Source organism: Sabethes cyaneus, chromosome 2 (genome assembly GCF_943734655.1).
Source record: "Sabethes cyaneus chromosome 2, idSabCyanKW18_F2, whole genome shotgun sequence".
Taxonomy (NCBI): domain Eukaryota; kingdom Metazoa; phylum Arthropoda; class Insecta; order Diptera; family Culicidae; genus Sabethes; species Sabethes cyaneus.
The window spans coordinates 124,463,898-124,487,511 of NC_071354.1; the positions used below are offsets into that span (position 1 = coordinate 124,463,898).

Sequence of the window (23,614 nt, forward strand, 5' to 3'; positions counted from 1 at the left end):
GATTGAGCGAACTTACCAACGCCTCCGTTTGGCTACCCCTCAGGGCGGACCTTTTATTAGCACACGAACTCAAACGAAGAAATGGCCGAACGTAGAAACCCAGAATAAAACGCCCGTTGGACGAGCGCTGTCCAAACCGAACGTACATACAATTACAATCATATAATAAAAAGGAAAAACAAAAATTTACCTTATTCTGCTATAAACCGTATTAAGAATACGGACGCCAGTCGAAATTCTGCTTACGCACCACCAAACTATAAAATTTTAAAATAGCACGTTAACATTTACAAAACAATAGAACAAATTCACACAATTAATCTTTTACACACCTTTTAAAATAATTTGAATAGCACTAGCTCGATTCCTTTGAATCTATTCACTATAAAATTGAACTTAAATGTGCGTCTCTACGCAGTTAGATCCGTTGCGAAAATGTCCGCTTCCATCTCTCTCCCTTTCTTTTAAACGACTTTCCGTTCAATTGTTCTCAATTGAATTTCGGGTTTTAATTTAAATATGGCTACTTAAATCTACAGATCTAAATCGCGAGATTTTAACGTATTTTTTAGTACTCATTGGAATATATTTTCCGCCTCTAGGAGTAGCCGGGACTCAAACCATTTGGGTGGCATTCTCATGCTTAGACAAGACAAGAACCGTTAGGTTTATAGCTAAATACTATCGATCTCATATTTTAAATAACTTAATTATCAAACAAAAAAAACTTATTTTTTTCGGCACAACGTGACACTATATTTGCCGTGAGTTGGTAAGACAGTAGTTTTGAGGTTAATTTACACGTGGAAGAAACATTATTTTCTTCGCTGCATGCATATTGAACGATTCATTCTAATAAGAAAGCGTCCTGTAAGATTTTTCATTTTTTTAGTAGATTCTATTGGAATTGCTCTTTATACATTAAAATGTGTATCCTTTTGTAAAAATTTGTTAATATTTCGAAAAAGTGAAAGAACCCAATGACATTTCGATTAATTTTTTCGAGGTTGCACTATAAAAAAAATATTATTACCTGATTGGTACACCATTCTTTCTTATTTCCGTGATTTTGTATCGAAAACCTATAGCAGAATTGTGTTTACTTCTAGGTATCTCTTTCCAGTATACAAAAATATCATTATATGCATTAATTTCGAATCCACCTACAGCTACTTCTGGTGGATTATCAGGTTTTTTAGGCAACGTGTTGAATAAGCAGCTTGAGTAATTAGACCACATTTCCTCGATATCCTCAGCCGTAGCGGTTTTCATTCGGATTCTGACATCATAACGAACATCTGCATACATCAAATTTTCTATGGGTAACGTATAGTTTGTTAATGTTCTTTTTATCTGGCTGACGTCAATTGTTTTCCAGGCTCCATTATCATAAATTGAGAGCATTTTGACTTGAAAAACAAAATCTCTTCTGAAAGTTTGCAGTTTGTAAGAGATCGACCATTTAAGCACCGCACTATTTGATGTAATATTGCTTACAGTGCATTCTGAAGGTGCTTCTGGAATAACATTGTTAAAATTGTTTACCACAAAATTTTGCCGATTTTTTCCAAATATATTGCTTGATTCCAACATAAAATAATAGAGCTCGTGTGATTGTCGATACGAAGAGTCCAAATCTATGGAGCACTTCCATGTGTTATTGAATTGACCTTCAAGAGGGCACGTGAAATCGACAGGAGATGTATCGAATCGAAAACTCAAATCAAATTTAGTCGGTATAGGATTGTAGGCTTGTTCAAAAGAACAATTCATTTTCTGCCAATTCTCTGAACGGCATTTAAAATTTGTTACGTTGTATGGTTTGTATCCTACAAAAACACTTCGCATATCGACACCTTTAGTATTATTCAACTTGCATATATACTGGATTACATTAACTGGTGAGTTATGTATGTTTAGTTGAATGGTTGTTTCATTGACAATCTGAAAATATAAAACAGAAAATGTATGAAAGTATGTGAACATGAATATTGATGAAAAGTATTGCTGTTGCAGCTGAAAATCGTAGCATTCGATGTGGGACATTCGGTTTTATTCTTGTTCTGTGTGTCGCAAGTTAGGACTGGAGCAAAGCAAAGCATAGGTGCTACATTCCGTTATCGAAACTTGACCTTCTGTTTTTATACGACAGACTACGCAGCCAGCTGTTAGAGTGCAGGACAATTGCAGGGCCAGTTGCTACGATCCTATTGACTCAGCCTCTCCCAACCGAGATTCGAACATGTGACAACTGGCTTATTAGGCCAGCGTCATACCTCGAAGCCAACTGGGAGGCATCTGGCAACTGGAGCATCCACAGCATTTTTCGGAGATTGGTATCAACCAAGGCTGGTTCGTTCACGTTGACTCAATTTTAATTCATTTGACAGTACCGTCTCAGCCGAGCAACATTTGACGAAGTTATATATGGAACATTTGTAGAACCAGTTATTATCTACAGTTTTGCCTTTCGACTATATGAAAATATAGTAAAGGTATAGGAATCACTCGTAAAACTGAAAATCGAAAGAAGCCTAGTGGTACGAATGTCATATACCATTCGACTCAGTTTCGAAAACCGAGCATTTTCTGTGTGTGGGTATGTGTGTGTATGTGTGTGGGTATGTGCGTGTATGTGTGTGGGTATGTGTGTGGGTATGTGTGTGTGTGGGTATGTGTGTGTATGTGTGTGCGCGTGTGTGTGTGCGTGTGTGTGTGTGTGTGTGTGTGTGTGTGTGTGTGTGTGTGTGTGTGTGTGTGTGTGTGTGTGTGTGTGTGTGTGTGTGTGTGTGTGTGTGTGTGTGTGTGTGTGTGTGTGTGTGTGTGTGTGTGTGTGTGTGTGTGTGTGTGTGTGTGTGTGGTATGCTTTTGATTGAGCCAACATTTCTCGGAGATGGCTGGGCCGATTTTAATGATCTTAGTGTCAAATGAAAGGTCTAGGTGTCCCATTGTTCGCTATTTAATTTCATACTGATCGGACTTTTAGTTCAAAAGTTATGTATAAAAATACGAAAAATATGGGAATCCATTATCTCATAGGTCCCTTAACCGATTTGAACAAAATAGATTGCATATGAAAGGGGAGTCTTTCAAAACCTTAACTTCAAGGTTTCATGACGAATGGGCTTGTGGTTTGAAAGTTACATAAAGAAATGTGGAAAAAAATTATTTAAAACTGCTTTTTGCTGCTTATAAGCATTAATTCAATAGGAAACAGCCTACAATTTATTATCATTTGAAAGTTACTGTTGAGATCTATAAAACGAAACCAAGTTACTGAAAATCGGACGATTGATTCAAAAGTTATTCAAACTTTAACACTTCACCGCCGTATATTAAATCGATAAAATGTATAAAATCGAAATAAATTAATCAAGGGTCGATTGTATTCAATGTATGAGTTATGTATGTGAATGTATGTATGTATGTATGTATGTAGGTATGTGTGTAAGGCCTTGAGTTTAAGCAGGCCTCAATCTGAACAAGTATAGTCTGTAGTTTGTCTGGTGTTAGAGTTTTTGTACCGATTGCTCTTCTAAGGTGCTGCTTCATCGATTTTACCGCGGCCGCGGCCCCCGAAATTTGGAGATTTGGCTGGAATGAACTTAAACTCGATTCCTTCATCGGTTGCTTCTGATACGATTGTCTGCTGTGACTACGGCAGTCTCTATGTGTACCGGCTTCGTCACAAAGCAAACAAAAATCGCGGCATAATATTTTACCGGGACTGCTCTTCGGTTTGGATGCACAACCTGAAACGGCCCGCCATAATCGAATCCAACTCTCAGGAAAGGTGGAGCCGGCGTAACACGCTAAAAAAGCAGGTCTGCCATTAATTGCTCATGAACGGTTGGCTTGTTCCTAAAACAGGTAACACAATGGTGAATAGTTCGACGCGCAAGACTGCAAATTCCGATAGGCCAAAAACGATCTCGAAACGAGCTGGCAATAAGCAATTGTCGGCCTGTATGAAACATTTTGTGGTGGTAATGGAGCATCACAAGAGTAGTTAGTGGATAATATTTATCCAGAATAATTTGATGCTTTCTTCCTGACGAGATTTGTGCATTTGCGAGCCGGCTGCCGACACGAATTACTCCATCCAGTAGCCTCGGACAGAAAGAATTGAGACGAGACGTTGATTTCACTTGATTTTTCCGCTGCAATCCTTTGATATTTTGATCAAACCGTTCCCGCTGATCAAGTTTCACGAGCTGAATAAGCGCGGCTTGCCGTTCGGCGAACATTAGGGCTCCTTGCCGTCTATCCGTGACAGACGACCGCAGGCTAAAAATTTCATTCGGTAGAGCCATGTTGGCTACAACCGATACGGTAGTGTTTTTTTTTTCAGGAAACGGATGTCGAAGTTTGTTAGTGGTACATCATCTGCCCTTGGCATTATGCTTTCATCCTGTTCAAGCCACGATGGATGGTCCATTCCACAAAAGTTGATTCTCTAATAATTGTCCTGCAACAGTACCACGCGATAGGACATCAGCCGGGTACTCTGTACCCAGAACATGGTTCCACTTCCCTTCACGTGTTGAGTGTTGGATTTCTGACACCCTGTTTGCTACAAACATTTGCCAGCGTGATAGACTCGATGCTAATCAGTATCGAAAAATTTCAGAGTCTGTTCAAAACCACCTTTGCCCTGTTAATTTTAAACTCTTTAAGACCTTCTCGTGTAGATGAGCAAGTACCAGCGCTGAGGACAACTCTAACCTGGGTATTGACAATTTCTTCTTTCGCCTTTTGACGTCCTCTTTCGGTGCTACCCTTGATTTTGCAGTAATCAGGCGCGATGTGACACTACCATCGAAATGTGTACATCATACATGCCCCGTAGGCCTTTTCAGAGGCGTCGCAGAAACCGTGTAGCTCTATAGAACGACAGTCCTTGCCGAACGCTAGCCATCTCGGAACTCTGAAATCTTCTAGGCGATCTAAGCTACGTCGAAACTCGATCCAAAACGACTGCAGGTTTGTGGCGAGTGTATCGTCCCAAGTTACTTTCTGTTGCCAGAGAGATTGGACGAAACTTTTCGCTGCGACAATTATAGGGCTAACTAGTCCAAGCGGATCGAACACTCGTGCCAAATCCGAAACCACAACTCGTTTACAAATATCAGATTGGTTGCAGGCAGGAACCTTGAATTTGAAATAATAGTCCGATGCCGGCTCCCAAATAAGTCCAAGAATTTTCACTGTCGCACTTGAGTCGTCTAATTCAAACCAAGTCCGTTCATCTTTGCAGTCTTCAGGTATATGCTCGAGGACTGCTGGGCAATTCGAGCTCCATTTTCTGAGCGTAAATCCGCCGCCGCTTCCCAGTCAGCATTTTCATATGTATGATTAGATTGCAATTAAGAGTTACGTACTGATATGTATCCAACAAAATCGTATTCGACGTGCAATAGCTACTTATCCGTATCATTTTGGAGGCGATATACGCACTGAGGAATAATCTTGAGTGATACGCTTATATAGGTACACTAATACGATAAGATACGATTAAGCGCGATAAGCTTCATACAGCTATACGACTTTGTGCTGAAAATCGTATGTTTGTCAGTTACTAGCATTATAAACGATAGAATATCAACTTGTGCGCACTTTATTAGGCTTTATTTACGAATCCGAGTTTGTTAAGAGATATTTACGATAATTTTCGTACATTGATATACGAGTTGGTGCTGGCTGGGTTGGCAGTCTCTGTATCTCAACGCACAGCTGCACACCTTTCTCGAATCTGTGTACGCCCGACATCATGTCATCAACATAGAAATCTTCCGCTAACACCGTCGCAGCATCCGGAACCGCCGGCGTTTAAAGCACCGTCTTAAGCTCGAAGATGTGAATGAACTCGTTAGGATTGCTTCTCCAAAAGATACGCTGGAATCGCCAATCATGCTGCTGTACCTGAACCATGCGGTACATTTTTTCAATGTCTGCGACTGTAGCAATTCGATGGAGCCTAAAACGCATGATGATCGAGAGCAAATCATCTTGAACTGTCGGACCAACCATTAAGGCATCATTGAGGGAAATTCCGCAAGTAGTAGAGCATGACGCATCGAAAACGACCCGCAGTTTTGTTGACGAACTTTCTGGTTTGAGTACACAATGATATGGTGTATAATACTGTTGAGCCGTTGATTCTATATCCTCAGTGACTTCTCTCATGTGGCCCAAGCGCAAGTCAAACTGGACAAACTGGATATTTGTTTAATTTTATCGTTGCCATACAACCGCTTTTCCAGTGCGAGAAAACGTTTGAGTGCAGTATTTTTCGAGTCTCCGAGGCGAGATATAAGGTGATCCTTCTTTGGCAATGCTACGATGAATCTCCCACTAGTGTCTCTGATAGTTGATCAAACCACGTCTCGCAGGCTTCTTCTTCTATTGAAAGGGTACTAGTGGAGCGTCTAAGTCGGCACATATAGAGACTGTCGCAGATTTGACGACGGCAACATTCTTGGTGGCTTTCAGAGGGTTTGCTGCAAGGCGAGGCAAGCCGTTAGTAGTCATGTGTGACACGTCTCTAGCTCCCGAAATCTCGTTATCAAGTTGTCCAAACGCTCGCCACACACGCTGGTAACAACTGGTTGACGGTTTGTGCAACTCAAAACTCGACCGCAAACAATCCACCCAAATATTGAGATCATTTGTGTCTATCCTTGCGAGTGGCAAATTCTGTGTTACTTGTGGTATGACGTAAAATGTTTCCTTCTCAGCAAAGCAGAATACACGGGAACGAATACGAGCCACGACAGATTGCTTGCATTTCTTCGTGGTTTGTCCAATTCCGCTGAAAGAAAGTGTTTTCTTAGACCGTTTAAATTTCAGCCGTTGAGAGATATTTTCTGACATGAAGCACAGCTGAGATCCGCTATCAAGCAGAGCTCTAGCTAGGATAGAGTTCCCAAAATGATCTTCAAGTATCACTAGTGCAGTAGCAAGTAGCACCGATCGTGATGCCTTGGTTTCGTTAGCAGAGAGGACAATATTGTGGTTTGTGTCTGTGGTGAGTGGCGTCTGAGCATGAGTTCTTGAACTTGGAATTGAAAGTGCGTTTTGTGTATTTGGATTAGGAACCTTCTGATGAGTTTGAGTGTGTGCTTGTTTCTGTGGTCGTGAGGTTGTTGGTGTGTGTGTCGTGTGTGGGTTCCCTTGGGTCGGTTGCGGTCGCGTCGGCTGTGAAACAGGAGATGTGTTACCAGTCTGATTTGAGCTTAGGTGCAGCACCGTGTGGTGTCGTTGTCCGCACACCCGGCAGGAACCTCGCAAATAGGATTTTGACCTATGACCTCTGGATAAACAGTTGAAGCACAATCGATTATTTTTTACTGCATTCCTCCTCTCTTCCACTTTCATCGATCTAAACTTTTTACATTGTGAAACAAAGTGCTTTTCGTCACTACAGAAAGGACAAGCAACTTGTGTTCCTGCATAGCTGCTGAACGACCGTTGTGACCTTCTAGAATCGGGTGGATGACAACTCTTTGGCATAACCGATTGCAGAACAATGCAGTGATTTTTCAGGAACTGAAGCATTTTAGTATATCTCGGGACATTCCCAGATCGATGTTCGGTTTCCCAAAGACGCAACGTTGCGGCATCTAATTCACTCGCCAGGATGTGTGCCAAAGTAGTGCTCTAATTCGCGGTTTCCTCTCCAAGTTTGCCTAACATTTGCAAGTGTTTTTCAAACTCGTTGAGCAGGTGATTGAGAGACTCTAACGTTTCCTTTTTCATTTGGTCTACCGAATGAAGCGCATCAAGGTGCGATTTCACCAAGAGCTTTTTATTCTCGTACCGCGATTCAAGCTGGCTCCATGCTATCGAATAATTATCCGATGTGAGTTCAATCGATCCAATTTCTTGCAAAGCCTCTTCAGACAAAGATGATCGGAGGTACGTATATTTGTCAATCTCCGACAAATGAGCGTTATCAGAGATAAGATTCTTGAATTATCAAGAAATGTGATCCAGTCACGTAATGTTCCACTGAACATAAACAGCTTCAGTTCTGGCAACTTTATCCGCATCATCGTCACAGATGGTCGTCGTTTTGTATCGATCAACTAAATGTAAAAAATCTGAAAGCGATGGTTAAACACGACTGGGGTGTGGGAGTGGTGGTAAGCGGGTGGATTACGGCTAAATGTGTTGGCAATTTAGTCTTCATCGATGGCATAGTGGATCAAAATGTCTATTTAGACATTATAAAGCAAAATTTGAAGCCAAGTGCCAACAAAATGGAATTTAGTCAGAGGTTCAAGTTCAACCCATAGCACAAAGCACTTAAGAAACCCACACGGTTACTTTACAACTGCTGAAAACTTACCACAATATCTCCAGACATCAATCCCATTGAAAACCTTTTGGAATATTTCTACAAAAAAGTTAGAAACCATCAAATTTCTAAAAAAAAACGATCTTAGAAAGCACTTAATGGACGAATGGGACCAAATTTCCACCAAATACACGAAAAAACTGGTAGACAGCATTTAAAAACGACTAAAGGCAGTTGCAATGACCAAGGGATACCATACTAAATGCTAATCTTTGAAATTAAGCCACATTTGCGAAATCAAAACTATTAATTTGAAGCCCGTACGAATATGGATTTGAGTGGATTTTTTCATACGCTAATCTATAATATTTTTTTCAGATAAATAAAAATTATTTTTCCAAAACCAGATAGGGTAGTTGATCCAATAGTTGTGGTAGTACCAATAGTTGCGCTACATATTTTCGTCACCGTAGCATTTTAGATAAAACAATTACGTTCATTATATAACCCAAGTAGCACTCTTTTGTCATTTCTGGTTACTGCAACCTATTTGTGACTGAAATTAGTCGTTAATCGGTTACCAAAACTAGTTTATAACAACTGTGCTAGTAGGGAAAACAGGTTCTTAGAAGTATTGGTAGTTAGATTACACCATTTAAAATTAAAGCATTATTTGCTAAAATGCCAATTTTCCAAAATCTAACGCAACTATACGCGCAGTTGGAGCGCACAACTCTAGGCTCTCATTTCTATAGTTTTGCTACGATGTTTTTTCACTTAGCAACCTAGCAATGTATATGGAATAACACAATTAAAGGAACACCAAACTTAATTAAGGAAACATTAGAGCAACTGTTGGTACAATATAATTGAATCGGAAAATTCATTTTTTCTTTATAAAGCTCGTACAATGAAAGCAATTGTCGTACCTTGTGACAAATACCTTGTATTTGATAAATTTATATCCCTCAAGCATTGATTGAAGCATATACCTCAATAAACAAGAGAAATGAAGTTAAATTGTGCTTAGTGGCGCAACTAATGGAGCATCTACCTTATCATACCTTAAAATTAACATTTGACACTATGATTTTACTTGAATAACATGTCGCTAAAATTTCTGTTAAACTTTCGAATGTAGAAAAACGAAATTTGCAAGGTGCAATACTTTAGAGTATTTTTTAAATAAAATATTAGTTTTAGACCTTGTACATCCTTATCGTAGACTAAGATGGAATGGGAATGCTATGTCTCTTGTAAGTTCTGTTGAAATGAGCCTTTGCACGGGTGTGCCTTAGAAGCGCGTCATTCTGTTTCGATATCCCCGAAACGAACTAAATTGTTGTTTTGCGCTACGGGAGTTTCTTTGGAGTATACTCCAAAATCAATTTAAGAAGTTATATTAATTTTTGGATGTCCCTTTTCATTTCCATGGTATCCTGAATTAGCAGAATAATCAACGCCTACTATCATATATTGAAATCATTGCAAGGATCGTTCGAAATAATCGAATTTGCTTATCATGAATTCGTACATCTTCTCGAAGATTTGTCTTCACTTTTTTAGTTGCAGAAAGTTGCAGCCAAATTTAGGTTTAATCGTTTCCTTACAAGTATACCTGCTCACTGAAAGTTATATGACAGTGGAACTCGACGGGATCCATTCCATAAGCTACGACTGTCAATCGAAAGAGTTGAAATATTTATTCACATGTTTATCGTAATTAAGCCAGACTTAGTGAACCAGTAATAATCAAAATTTATGTAACCATCTACATAATATTGAAAAAGGTGTCTTTCAGTAGGTGTATTTCAAAATGTCGCAAGTACCAGTAGTGATAGTATTAGTAGTGGTGGAAACTCGAATTATTCCATTATTTTTGCAGATTTTGGTACAAGTTTGATACCTATCAAATAATACTATTACTGGTAGCTCGATACTTATCAAACTTGTACCAAAATCTGCATTTTCACGATCTCTCGTTTTAAAATTAGCATAAGGCAATTATCATAGATTTCAGTCTGTACAGTACTAATTCTGAAGACGTAGTAAATAAATAAATTATACCATCTAATTTGATATGGGCGTATCCAGCTCAAACAGCAAATCGGCTTGTCTCGATTATTTTTGATTCGAATAAAGTTTTGATTTTTACCTTTGTTATACAATATAACAAAGGTTTAGGAATTGGTCGAAAAACACGAAGGTGATCCGAGGCCCGGAGGGCCGTGTCACATATACCAATCGATCAGGTTCGACGAATGAGCAATGTCTGTGTGTGTGTGTGTGTGTGTGTGTATGTGTGTGTGTGTGTGTGTGTGTGTGTGTGTGTGTGTGTGTGTGTGTGTGTGTGTGTGTGTGTGTGTGTGTGTGTGTATATATGTGTGCGCTTCAATTTTCAATCGCCTATTTCTCGGAGATGGCAGAACCGATTCGTCTGCTATAACTTTTATTTGAAAGGTATTATTACCTAGTATATCACCATTAAATGGTTTCGTGGTCTGACTTTTAGTTTAAAAGTTATAAGCAAAAATGTGAAAATTACGTGACACGATTTTCTCCGGAACCACATAATCGATTTCATCGATCTTAATACCAAATAAAAGCTCTGACTATTGCTGAAGTTCACACCACTTTTTATTGAAAACAAACAAGTGGTTTAAAAGTTATGCTTAAAAAACCAGTATTGACAAGGTTCAAATGATCGCCTGTTTCTCAGAGATGGACAACCCGATTTACGTGCTATTAGTTTCATTTGGCAGGTAATATAGCCGGATAGATCACTATTGAATGGTTTTTTGATTGGATGTTTAATTTGAAAGTTATGAGTTATTGAATACACCACACCAAAATTAACAATAATTCATAATGATTTTAACCAAGAAAAATAACCAAATTTCAATTATTTTAATATCAAACGAGAGGTTTTCACACTTCGAATATATATGCAAAATTTCATAAGAATTGGTTTTACCGCTCAAAAGATATTAACCCTCGAGCACTCGCACCAACTTTTATAACACAGTTACTCGCGCGCACAATAGCCCGAAACCAAAGAAACTACGCACTAGAGTTTTGACTAGGAAAACTTGGTTTTAAGTTTATCAAACCTTTGGAAGAGTTTCTTAAAATTGAAAGCTCTATCGTCTGGTAGAATTCGAATTTTGATTAATCCCCATAAAAGTGAAATAAGAAATTATTTTCCTTCAGTTTCAATATAACACATTGATGTGTTCTGCAAACTTTTAGAGCATATTATTACAAGAAATTTTGCTGAAAACAGTAACCTTCTGTCTCTTCAACGAAGAGATCTTATTTATTGTATATGAATTTGTAAAATCAGTTTTTCTATTTTAGCTCTTTTTGTAATTGTTGTATGACTTTTTCATGTATTACAAAGTTGTATAAATAATAAAAATACACAACTTTGCTGAACATAGTATACCTCTATGTTTGCTTGTTTACGAACTGTAGAACTTTGATTATAAAAAATACCCCGATTTTGACCTCGAATTACTCGACTACCAACAGACGGATACATTTTAAACATTTTACATTCGCTGGTAGTTTTGCTGCACACAGACACCATTTTTCCATATGAAGAAACGAAAGAAAATTCCAGTTGGGGCCAATTGCGGTACACCTCACATGCTACTTGCTTCGTTTCTGTGATGTCGGTTTATGCTAATCTATTTTCCTAACAATTTAAAGTATTAATGCATTGAATATTTCTGATATTTTGCTCATAACAAGTTTATTGAAGAATATACGTTAGTATATACGTAATATACGTTTTAAAACTTTATAACAATATGGCATTCAAAAACCTACATATGGTGTACAAAATACAACAACGTGAGTAACCGAAGGTTCATAAAAATTGATAAAATTTATTCAAGAAAACTTTATTGTTGTGAATCAAAAAGAATGGCATTACAGGAAATTATGCATAGTTCAAATACCTATTAACTAGACCTTTACTACGCAATGTATATGTTAAAGAATAATATTTCATCTTACAACTTACTTTTACTTGCACTTACCCTCATTAGTAACAACTTACTCAGCAATTTCATGAGAAAAGAAACTATCAAAATTTATAAGTGCTTCTATTTGGTTCAAATTTTGTAAACTTATTCAATTTCCAAAAATTTCATGTAAACCAAACGTGTCGATTTCTATCTCAAATTGCAAGTAAGACCGTATAACAAAGGTTCCTTTCACCATTAGGTGGATTAAATCAGGTTTTTTTTGAAACGATGGTTCTACAATTGATGAAGGGACGGTAGGGGAAAGAAATGAAAAATTTTTGGCGAAGGAGGGGGAAGAGCGGAAAGGTGAGGAGGGGTATTTCATAGGAAACCCGCGCTGAGAAATGCGGCTAACACACGCTGACAGACGAACAACGTCACGTGCAGTACCTTGCAAGTCGTAAGGGCCGGCATAGTGTCGTCGTTCTGCCAATAAAAACCAGTTAGATTTGACAATATTGCTCCTCAAACGCCACACGTTTCTCGATGTGCTTGTCTAAATTCTCCGCACAGTCCAACTTTTCAATCACATCCATGCATTCCATAAAACCTGCATATAGTTTATCCACCGACTCTAAACGTATACATACTTGACAGGTATCTCAAGCATGATCATATTTAGCGATGAACATCTCGGCGGCAGTAAACCGTTTGACAATGCCCTTAAGCTGAATAAGCTTTTCGGGCAAGAGCTTCTCCTCTTTTCCTAGTGCGAACGAAAACGGTAGTTAAATCGAAACGAGTAATCCTTCCCGGCGCGAACTGACCGTTTCTACGCGGAACCGACACGGCGAGGGTAATACACAATCGACGAAATAGCTCCTTCCCGACGCGTTGTAAAAACCCTTCACGACGTTTCCAATCGACGGAAGTGAGCTGTTTTTAATGTAACTTTCGAATAAGCCTAAATATATCAATTTCTGCTGCAAATCTCAATATTTTACAGATTTCTTAAAACAGATTGGAATGTTCATTTTCCTTTTATGGACCCTTGTGGTTTACAATAGAATAACGACCGGGTCCAATATAGGAAGTGTAAATTTAGTGTATTTTGCATGGAGAGAGTCCGGTAATGGCGACATTTTTTGCATTGTATATAATGGACCCACTTGTTGAAAACGTCAATTTTAAAGCATCAATAATGAAATGCAGCTAAAATTTTATTAACTCAAATGTGTGTTATGTTTAGTACGTTCTGTTTTATTTTATATATCCTCAGAAATAAGAAGTATAAGCTAATAAATACCGAAATTTTATCCGAGGGTCCATTACAGGTAGAGGGTTTACTATATAGGTTAACTTACCCTACTATCTGCTTTAGTGCATTCATGCAATTTTTTTAATTCATTAGTTTGGCCATTCGCAGCAAAAGGATACGAATGGCGAAATAGGCTGTCATCGGCTTCAGCCAAATCCTGGCAGAAGGCACAAAAAATAACGAGTAACTGACAGAGTATAGCAATCTGTTTATCCTGCAAACACGTATCAACATGTTCGACTCTAAATAAACAAAATCGAGGCTAGTTGAATCGAGCTGAAAGTCCAACCGAACATATTCTACTGCCAATTTGACTTGAAACAGAGCTAATTGGGAAAAAGCTGTTAAGTGGTCGCCTTTACAATGTCCTGAATTCCGCTTATCGACTCCGATGTATCTCATAAGTAGAATCAATATATATAGAATGCCAGTGTCGCTGTTTTACTACGGGACTCATTGTGGTAAACATGATGCTAACAATCTGTATCAAGTCTGTGAATCGGGAACTTCATTGTCAAAGTTGCTCATTGTTATTTATCTGTTCTTTATCTGTGCGCTCGTTGGTGTTGTCATCAGTGCGCTCATCGCTGTGTTTTCATGCCAGTGAAATGTTTTTAAACGTTCTTTTTCTTTTCGTCCGGATGAATTGAATCCCACAACTGCGCCCTTTTGCACCGATTTTTTCAGAAATTTGCAGCAAGTGAAGTTTCCAATCACATTACTTGGCAGCCATATTTGAAATTTTAAACTGGTTGTCAAAGTTTGACAATGAGATTCCTTTTTGATGAATCTCAGGCACACACACATATGCATATATACTGTAAATACATTATCTGAACAAGTGTGATGTTTACCACGCGCACTGCAGCGACACTGGCATTCTATATATATTGATTATACTATCTCATAACGATAATAATGCTATGTCTTACATACACAAGCATGACTATTTAACGTACAGCAGGAATGAACTTCGCACTGGCGCGCGCATTTACTAATTTGTAGCCTAAAATGCCGGAAAACATGCATTCGGAAAACTTGAATATCTCCGAACATCGCAACTACTAGCAGCTAATTTTTTGCTTATTACTAGTTAACACCCTGAATGTTGATTTTATGGTAGTGTCAGAGTAGAAATCTGTGGAAATCTTTTTCTACACACTATTGAAAATTGACAAAAATAACAAATATTTTGTTCTAAAACACTTCGTCAGAACAGGCCCACTAGTCAGAACAAAGCCTACTAGTAAAAAATCTGTCTTAATATCACCTAAACTATTAGTTTATAATCCCTTTAATGTGAATTGTCCTTTAAAAGTATAGAATTTTAGGCAGCATGGTAGCCAGATACTACAAGATTATTTAAATGATATTTATTTTTTCATTTTCCAAAAAAATTTTACACTGTGTTTCCCCTTCTTTAATGCCTATTGAAAAACTACTTATTAAATCAATTTATGTATATTTCTTATAGATTATGTGTCTACTATACGTAGAATATTAAGTTTGACAGAATATCTCAAATAAAAATTTTGAGGTTTTGTCCGAGCGTTTTCGGGTTCTGCCCCATAGTGCGCCAATGCGAAGTTCATGCCTGCTGCATGTTGAATAGTTATGCTTGTGTATGTAAGACACAACATTATTATCGTTTTTTGTGCCTTCTGCCAGGCTTTGGCTGAGGCCGATGACGGCCTATCTCGCCACTCGTATCCTTTTGCTGCGTATGGCTAAACTAATTAAACAAAAAATTTCAAATATAACACCGATCGTACTACGGAAACTTAGTATTATAAATGATCGAGAGGCATAGCATAAAATATGCAGAGATGTTCGTAATTTATTCTTTGAAAATCAAAACAAATGCTAACAGAGCAATAGAAATATGAAATATTTTTATCTTTGCAATGAGAAATGACTTCTAAAATGGGTTAAAATTGTTAATACATCAAAAACACATGAATGCACTAAACCAGATAGTAGGGTAAGTTAGCCTATATACATAACCCTCTACCTGTAATGGACCCTCGGATAAAATTTCGGTATTTATTAGCTTATACTTCTTATTTCTGAGGATATATGACATGAAACAGAACGTACTAAACATAACACACATTTGAGTTTTTAAAATTTTAGCCGCATTTCATTATTAATGCTTTAAAATCGACATTTTCAACAAATGAAGGTCCATTATACGGTTAACTAGAGAGCCTTAGAGAGTCGCCATCTGAAACAAACAATCTAGCAACAATGCAGCTGCGTCTGTCAGTGTTGCCACACGCACAGATTATTCTGTGATCAACAGACATTTGGAATAAATATTTTTTATAAAATCTGGATATGTAATTCCTTTTCATGATAATTTTACCATAGTTAATGGTCGTCAGTGCTTAAAATTATCAGTTGATACTCATAAAATTGAATATCAACTCGCCCCCAATATAGCTGATATTTATCAATATGAAAATCAATTTCAATACTTAGCCACGATATTATTGGAACAGATAATCATTATTCCATCTGTAAAACTGAATATCAAATATAGTTTCAACAAATTCGAAAAGACAATTGATACTCAGTACCAAAAATGTCAGTTACATCTCAAAGTGTTGATATTTTCACTAAGCGTTGTTTTCACTATAAACGTTTGATTTCAACGCAAACCGCGAATACAGTTATCCCAATTTTAAAGTAAATTGTCGTTACAAAGCCCAATGCAATATGTGGCGTGCCAATCCACTAGAACATAAATGTTCAGTGCAAGGCGCTGATACTGATATTCATATTCACTACAACGGAACTGAAAATGATATTCAGCTCTGACTTTTTTGTAACGCATTATGAATTTTTCGAAACGAATATAGAGCAACATCGAAACTCAGCGGTTTGGTTTATCAGTGAATTTTTATTTCAGTGATATTCATGTTCCTTCTGGGAAAAAGAGTTTTAATATTGCATTGACTCAAAATCAGTCATTTTGAGTTTCGATTAAGTGATATTTTCCAGCACTGATGGTCGTACCGTAAATAGTTATGCTGCTGTTGTCTGTTATTGCTAATTTTGAGAACCAATTGCAATTAAAGATTTCGAGTTTCTCGATGCTACATATAATAATAACATACTCAAGGAACCTTTCTCTGAAGCTTTTATGTTGAATAATTCATAAAAAGCTGCTAAAAATTCAGAAAAATCTGCTCAAAGAATGTTCTTGATTTGAGATGGCGACTCTCTATCTTTAACAGGCTCTCTAGTCGTTACTCTTTTTAAGGCTCTCTAATCGGTGTTTTGACAAGTCTCCTGTTCGATTGGACTTACTTTTGACAACTGATTCTGTTCGATTGGAATATTCGGTTTAAGATGGCGACTCTCTAAGGCTCTCTACGGTTAACAATGCCATTAGCGGACCCTCTCCATGCAAAATACACTAGAATTCCCTTAATGGACCCGTTCGTTATTCTATTGTAAACCACAAGGGTCCATAAAACGAAAATGGACATTCCAATCTGTTTTAAAAAATATGTAAAATATAGAGATTTGCTGCATAAATTGTTATATTTAGGCTTATTCGAAAGTTACTAATATTGTAAGTGCTATCGGTTGGGTGTTTAGCGTTACGAGTTCAAAATAAATAATAGGAATATAAATACAATTAATTAAAATTTACTAAAAGATGCGAAATTTTATAACAAACAATGTTGCTGAAGAAAATAAAGCTCTACGAAGCATATGAAAGAAGTTATGAGGTTTTGTCCGAGCGCCGGGTCAATCTGCCGCACTGTGCGTCGTGAAATATTGGTGCCAATGTTTTACGACGGGGTAAATCACAGGTGATGAAGTGATGGGATGTAATATTTCCGAATTAAATCACTTGCGTTGTGTAGGGATTAACTTAACCAAGAACTTTGTATTTCACTACTATAATTTTTATTAACAAACCGAAATTATGACCGATCTGGTCGAAGGTTGGATTGGAAGAGAACTGTATTTCGTTTCTTTAAGCTGATAATAGGCTACAACGGAAGGTAGCAAAAGGTGCGATCCTATCGCAATAATTAGGGTAGATTCACAATCTACGTTCGGAGCTGGATTCGACTTCTGCAATCGCAATTTTTAAATTATATAATATAGGGTAAACAAAGTAATAAGGTAGATTTCATAAACCTAACAACGCTTAAAAGCTATATTTAATTTTTGAAATTTTACAAACAGTCATATTTTGCCGTTACGTCACTTCTGTAAAATCTTGGTATTATGCTTCACGTTGTTATTTGTTTCCGGGTTAACTTATGAAATACATGTCGAATTCATTTTAAAAGTAGTTTAGATGTGAATTTCCAGTAATATTCAATTTCAAGTATATGAAACAAAACTATTTTTAGCATTCTAACATCACGAAAAGCCCACCTCTTCACCTTTATTGAAAAAAATGGTAAAAAATGGCTAGTACATGAGTTGGTCTAATAACTTAGGAGATGGCATGCTTTATACACCGCTAAAATTTAACTGATTGAGCTGCGGGATTAAAGTCCTTCATAAGGTCATTTATAAAAAATCATCCTAACCATCAAACTCGTTGGTACAATTTACTTATCAACACTATCACTAATTTAATAGTTATCTTAACAAAAATAACAGTGAAAAATAACGGATTTTGCTATTTTTCAATCAGCTAAGAAAAAATGCTCATAAACATAAAACATAAATCTATTTATTAGCGTTACTGAGAATCGTTCGCTTCCCAAAATCAATACTTTTTCATAATTTTGATTATTTTCGTAATTTTAGGAGAGGTTTTAAAGTTTGCGTTGCGAAAGAAACGTTGCGTTGCGCTAGGAAGAAACGATATGCTAAACTTGGAACGGAAAAATTTTTGTTCTCGTTTTGCAGCAAACAGTATTTTATTTGCAGTAGAATGTGCTTTAGGGGGGCCCGGGGCAAAATGAGCACCCTAAGCTCAGCTTCAGTTTTGGTTATAAAAAGCACGATTTTTCTCCAGCTAACCGTTGCTAAACAGTTGTTGTATTATTCATCTAACTTTCCTATACAATTTTGATTTGAAATATTTGAAACTATATTGAAAAAAATGTAATAAGAAAATAGTTGTTTTTTCACCCGCCTGAAGCATACCGGGGCAAGACGAGCACCCCCACGGGGCAAGATGGGCACCTGAATTTTTTGCTTAAAGTTACGTTCCTACTTTTTAGTAAAGCCTCAATTACTAAACATTAGTTCCAAAAGCGTCGTGTTAGTTGAAAAAGCCGGTGGTGGGGTAACATTTTTAAGCAACTCGATTAGTTTACCAATAGTCACTTATAAGTTTCGAGCTTTAGGGACTGAAGTTTATTAAGGGATTCGAGGCTAAAGTTGCATAGCTGTTTTTGAAATTTATAAATTTGCATGGCTGTTTATCAAAAAAAACATTGCATTTTTATCGAATGAATGAGATTTTTTTTTTTGTTTTGCTAATTTCAATGCGAAAGCTCCAAGGGGTCACTCCATACCAGCATTTTTAATTTCAAGGATGTGAGTGATGGATTATCGCTTTCACTCGTTTCTTGCTGAATATGATTTTAAATGGCCTCATTTCATTGGTATTCGTTACCTGCTCAAGCATTTTGGGATATCATTAAAGAATTTACAGCGTATCTTCCGTATCTTCTAATGAAATAACCTTTTACATTCAACGCGTCAACGACAGCTCGAAGAACGTTATTCATTAACCGTTTTCATCCCAAAAACATTTATGACAATGAAAATAATTGAATTTGGCCCAATTTTTATTTTTGCAAGCTATGTTGTAAAGTTTAAGAATGCCCATCTTGCCCTGGGAAATGGTGCTCATTTTACCCCAGCAAAACGACATACCTGTTAGGTCTCCATGGAAGATTGGTTTGGACGGGGAAAAGCCAAATAGAGGCCATCCTCTTGTAGGCATAAAAACCCCGTCATCTTCTAACTATGTACAAATTCAAACTACAAATAACACGTTACATATCACATATCAAATAAACATTTTCTTGGTTAAATAATAATAATTATAATAATTGAATATTAACTAGATATAGCAAATGGCAGTCATTTATAAAATTCTACTATTAACTACCTTATTATAGAATGTTTTTGAGGATTCACTGAATTCAAACAATTGTTCCACCAAGGAAAACGCTACAAGCAGCGATAGGTTCGTTGAATCCAAATACAGTACGGTGTGACTGAGACTACAGTAATCCCGCGGAACGGAGAGAACGTTGAGGAGCACGAAAGCCAAGCATCGAAAGAATGTTCGGAGAATCGATTTCTCCGTTGAGCACTTTAGCGACAAATATAGCCTGCTGGACTTTCCTGCGTCGTTCTAAGGTATCAAGACCGATGAGGCGGCACCGATCAGGATACGACGGAAGGTTCACAGGATCACGCCAAGGAAGACTACGTAGTGCTAAGCGAATGAATCTCTTCTGCACTCGTTTAACTCTCAGGGTCCAGGCAAGTTGATCTCACCAGAGAGCAATATAGAGTTTTCAAACAGTATGGATCCTTAAAATCCCGTCCGATTTTGGATATAAAACCGAGCTGCCGGGTTGCTTTGGAAATAACAGTCGAGCGATTAACGTTAAACCTGAGCTTAGGGTCAAGAACAACACCCAGGTCGTTGACTTTATCAGCTCTCTTGAGCACATGACCATCAATGTTGAACTCGAACAATATTGGGCTGACAGTTCGGTGGAATGTCATAACCTGACCCTGTGCCGTGCTTACGATGAGCCGGGTCTTACGGCACCAGTTAACGAAAATATCCAGCAGCTTTTGCAAATTACAGCAGTCTTCGATGAACCGAACGGCGAGATATAATTTTAAATCGTCCGCGTACATTAATTTACATCCATCGCCCAAAAGTAAGGTTACGTCGTTGAAGTACAACGAGAAGAGCAAAGGGTCTATGTTACTGCCCTGACGTACACCCGATTTGTTGACGAATGCGGAGGAAAAACATGAGTTGTACACGTAGCGTTCGATCGCTTAAGTAGGAATTTAACCACTCGACGAAATGTTCCGATGCGTCGAGCCCGGAGAGTTTCCGTAAAAGTATTCTATGATCTATGCGGTCAAACGCAGCCTTCAGATCGGTGTAAACTACGTCGATTTCTGCTCCATATGCGATATGTAAGTCGACGTAAAATGCAAAAGATAAGTGCAAACGGATCGTCCTGGCATAAACCCATGCTGATCGAAGGAAATGTAGCTTTTCGTAAGAGCAAGAACAACAGCGCTTACAATTATTTCAAAAACCTTACACGATGCGGAGAGGGTAGTTATGCCACGATAATTTCTTATAGAGTAAGGAGGGGTAAAAATGCGATGAGGGTAAAAGTGCGATTCAATGATTTATCAGTGCGGATTCCGAGTAAATTGACTACATTGGCATGGATGGGCAAGTACTTTGACAGCTTAAATCTATCGTAAAAGTTTGTTGTTTACGAAACATAGTTGCTGAGTTATAGGTAAATGTTATTTTAGAACGCTTTTGATGTAATATTTCGTTGTATGGCAAATACGATATCAACAGGAGGATATTACTTGTTGACGAATTGTAGCAGCGTTTTGCATCACTCAGATATCTCTCTTGAAATTGCGGTGAGAAGAATTTACATAATATATTTCGCTGTTCCATAATTTAATCAAACCTCGTCAAGCGCCTTGCGGGGCAAAAGTTCGATTTACTGACGGGGTAAAAGTTCGATTCTTGGATCGAGAATCTAACACATTTTACTGACGGGACGACGATACTATGCAAGTCCTTGTGACTTGCAAGGTACTGCGCGCGACGCTGTTCGTTTGTCAGCGTTATAGCCGCGATTCTCAACGAGGTTGTTCGGGGAAAGGTTTCGTTTCTTTAATTTGTTTATTCATCTTCGATATAATAAAAACATCGCACAGACATGTTACTTAGTACTAATAACCGCTAATCCTTAATCTAAACACATTTTTTGACATGCCAAAATCAAACAAATAATAAACTTCGTTAAAACGACTACAACAAACTACCAGCGGGTTGTTATTTCCGTAGGCCGTGCGGTGAGTCGATCGTCGAAAGAACTCCGATTGGCGCATCACTCGTGACGGTGCGTAGAATCCTAGTTTTTCAAGGATAGCTGGACAGTCAATGCGATCTGCTAACACGTCAAATATCATCATGGAGAAGTATTCGTCTACTTTCCAGCGTCGGTAGGTTGATCAGCATACACCGGTTAACATATGGTGGCAGGTTTATTCGGTCTCTCCAATTAAGATTCCGCAAAGCGTATCGGATGAACTGCTTTTGTACTCGTTCGAGTCTGTTGACGTGAACAGCGTGATATGGTGCCCAAACTTGTACTCCATATTCGAGAACACTGCGTACGAGCGAGCAGTAAAGTGTTCTGAGGCTATAAACATCAACAAAGAAATTGGTGTTCCTCCTCAGAAAACCTAACATTGCATATGCCTTAGCTGTAACGGAAGAGATATGTTCCACAAATTTCAGTTTGCTGTCGATGAGAATCCCCAAATCCTTCACAACGCCTTTACGTTCTATGCTTGTTGTCTCCATGATGTAATCAAAAACCATCGGCGCACGTACCCTCGTGAATGAAATTATGCAACATTTGTTGACGTTAGCTTTCATCCCATTCACTCTACACCATTCAATGAGCGCGTCAATATCCATTTGGAGCGCACAGCAGCCTGTTAGTGTTGTGATTACACGGTAAAACTTGAGGTCATCAGCGTATAACAGTTTCGGGGATTTCAATTTTCCGCAAAGATCGTTGATGAAAAGAACGAACAGCAAAGGTTCCAAGACACTGCCTTGAGGAACTCCGGACTGAATCTGGAACGGAGTAGAGCACGCCCCGCCAACTCTCACCGTTGAGCTACGCCCCGTCAGATACGACAGAATCCATTTTGTCAGCCACTCAGGTAGTCCCATTCTCCTAAACTTCTCAACCGCTAGAGTATGTGGAACCTTGTCAAACGCCTTGGCAAAATCAACATACACAGCGTCGATTTGTTATCGTTTTTCGATTTTATCCACAATAGTCGAAACATAGCTTAGCAAGTTTGTAGTGGTCGAACGGTTTTTCATGAAGCCGTGTTGTTCTGCAGATATTATGGACTTGACAGATTGGTAGAGCGAATCGTGTACCATACTTTCAAGGACCTTTGGCAGACAGCTAAGAATGGAGATCCCACGGTAGTTCTCTACTTCGTTAAACGAACCCGATTTATAAATCGGTGTGATTGAAGCAGATTTCCAAATAGCTGGGAAGTGCCTCTCGCCAACTGAACGGTTGAACAGTATACTTACAGGATAAGCGAGAGCATTAGCACACTGTTTCACAAAGAGGGGAGGTAGTTGATCGGGGCCGGGTCCTTTTGATCCATCGATGGATTGCAACTTCAATAGGACTTCGTGGGGCGAGAAATTCATCGGAAGCACGTTCACGTCGTAATGCGGAATGCTGCTCAGGTACAACAAAGGTGGTGAGTTATTACTTGACACACTTTGAAAGAAAGCCGAGAACATATTCGCTGATTCCTGCGGCGATGTGGCATTTAATCCCTGGCAGCGCATGTTTCGAGGTACCCCTTTCACTGCTTGTCGGTCCTTAACGTAGGTCCAGAATGACTTTGGATCCGCTCTTACATTATCTTCTATACGATGAATGTAATCACGAAAACTTGAAGCGTTTAAAGAGTTGAATTGAGCCTCAATTTCACGCATTTCAATTTTTCGCGATTCACACCTGCACTTGAAGTAACGTTTCCTGGCTTTTCGAAGACGGTTACGAAGATTCCGAAGCTGCACGTTCCACCACGGTTGGTTGTTGTGAAATTTCCTTTTCCCTTTTCTGAGTGGTACATTTGCTCGAAATATTCGATAGAGCTCATTGTAGAAGCATGTAACTGCATCATCAACTGAACCAATCGCCAATAATTGGTCCCAATGTATTTGCTGAATAAGCCCATTCATCAAAGACATATCACAACGGC

At 38.2% G+C, this 23,614-nt stretch overlaps 1 protein-coding gene across 3 annotated transcripts in view; it reads right to left on the bottom strand.

The window, feature by feature from the left end:
- The window catches only part of LOC128738215 (cytokine receptor-like), a 357,136-nt gene that overhangs the window by 222,861 nt on the left and 110,661 nt on the right, over window positions 1-23,614 (bottom strand). For all 3 annotated transcript variants that reach the window (XM_053833187.1, XM_053833189.1, XM_053833188.1), the window contains one exon: window positions 1,034-1,944. In XM_053833187.1, coding sequence (XP_053689162.1) covers window positions 1,034-1,944 — 911 coding nt within the window. The remainder of the gene's footprint in view (window positions 1-1,033; window positions 1,945-23,614) is intronic.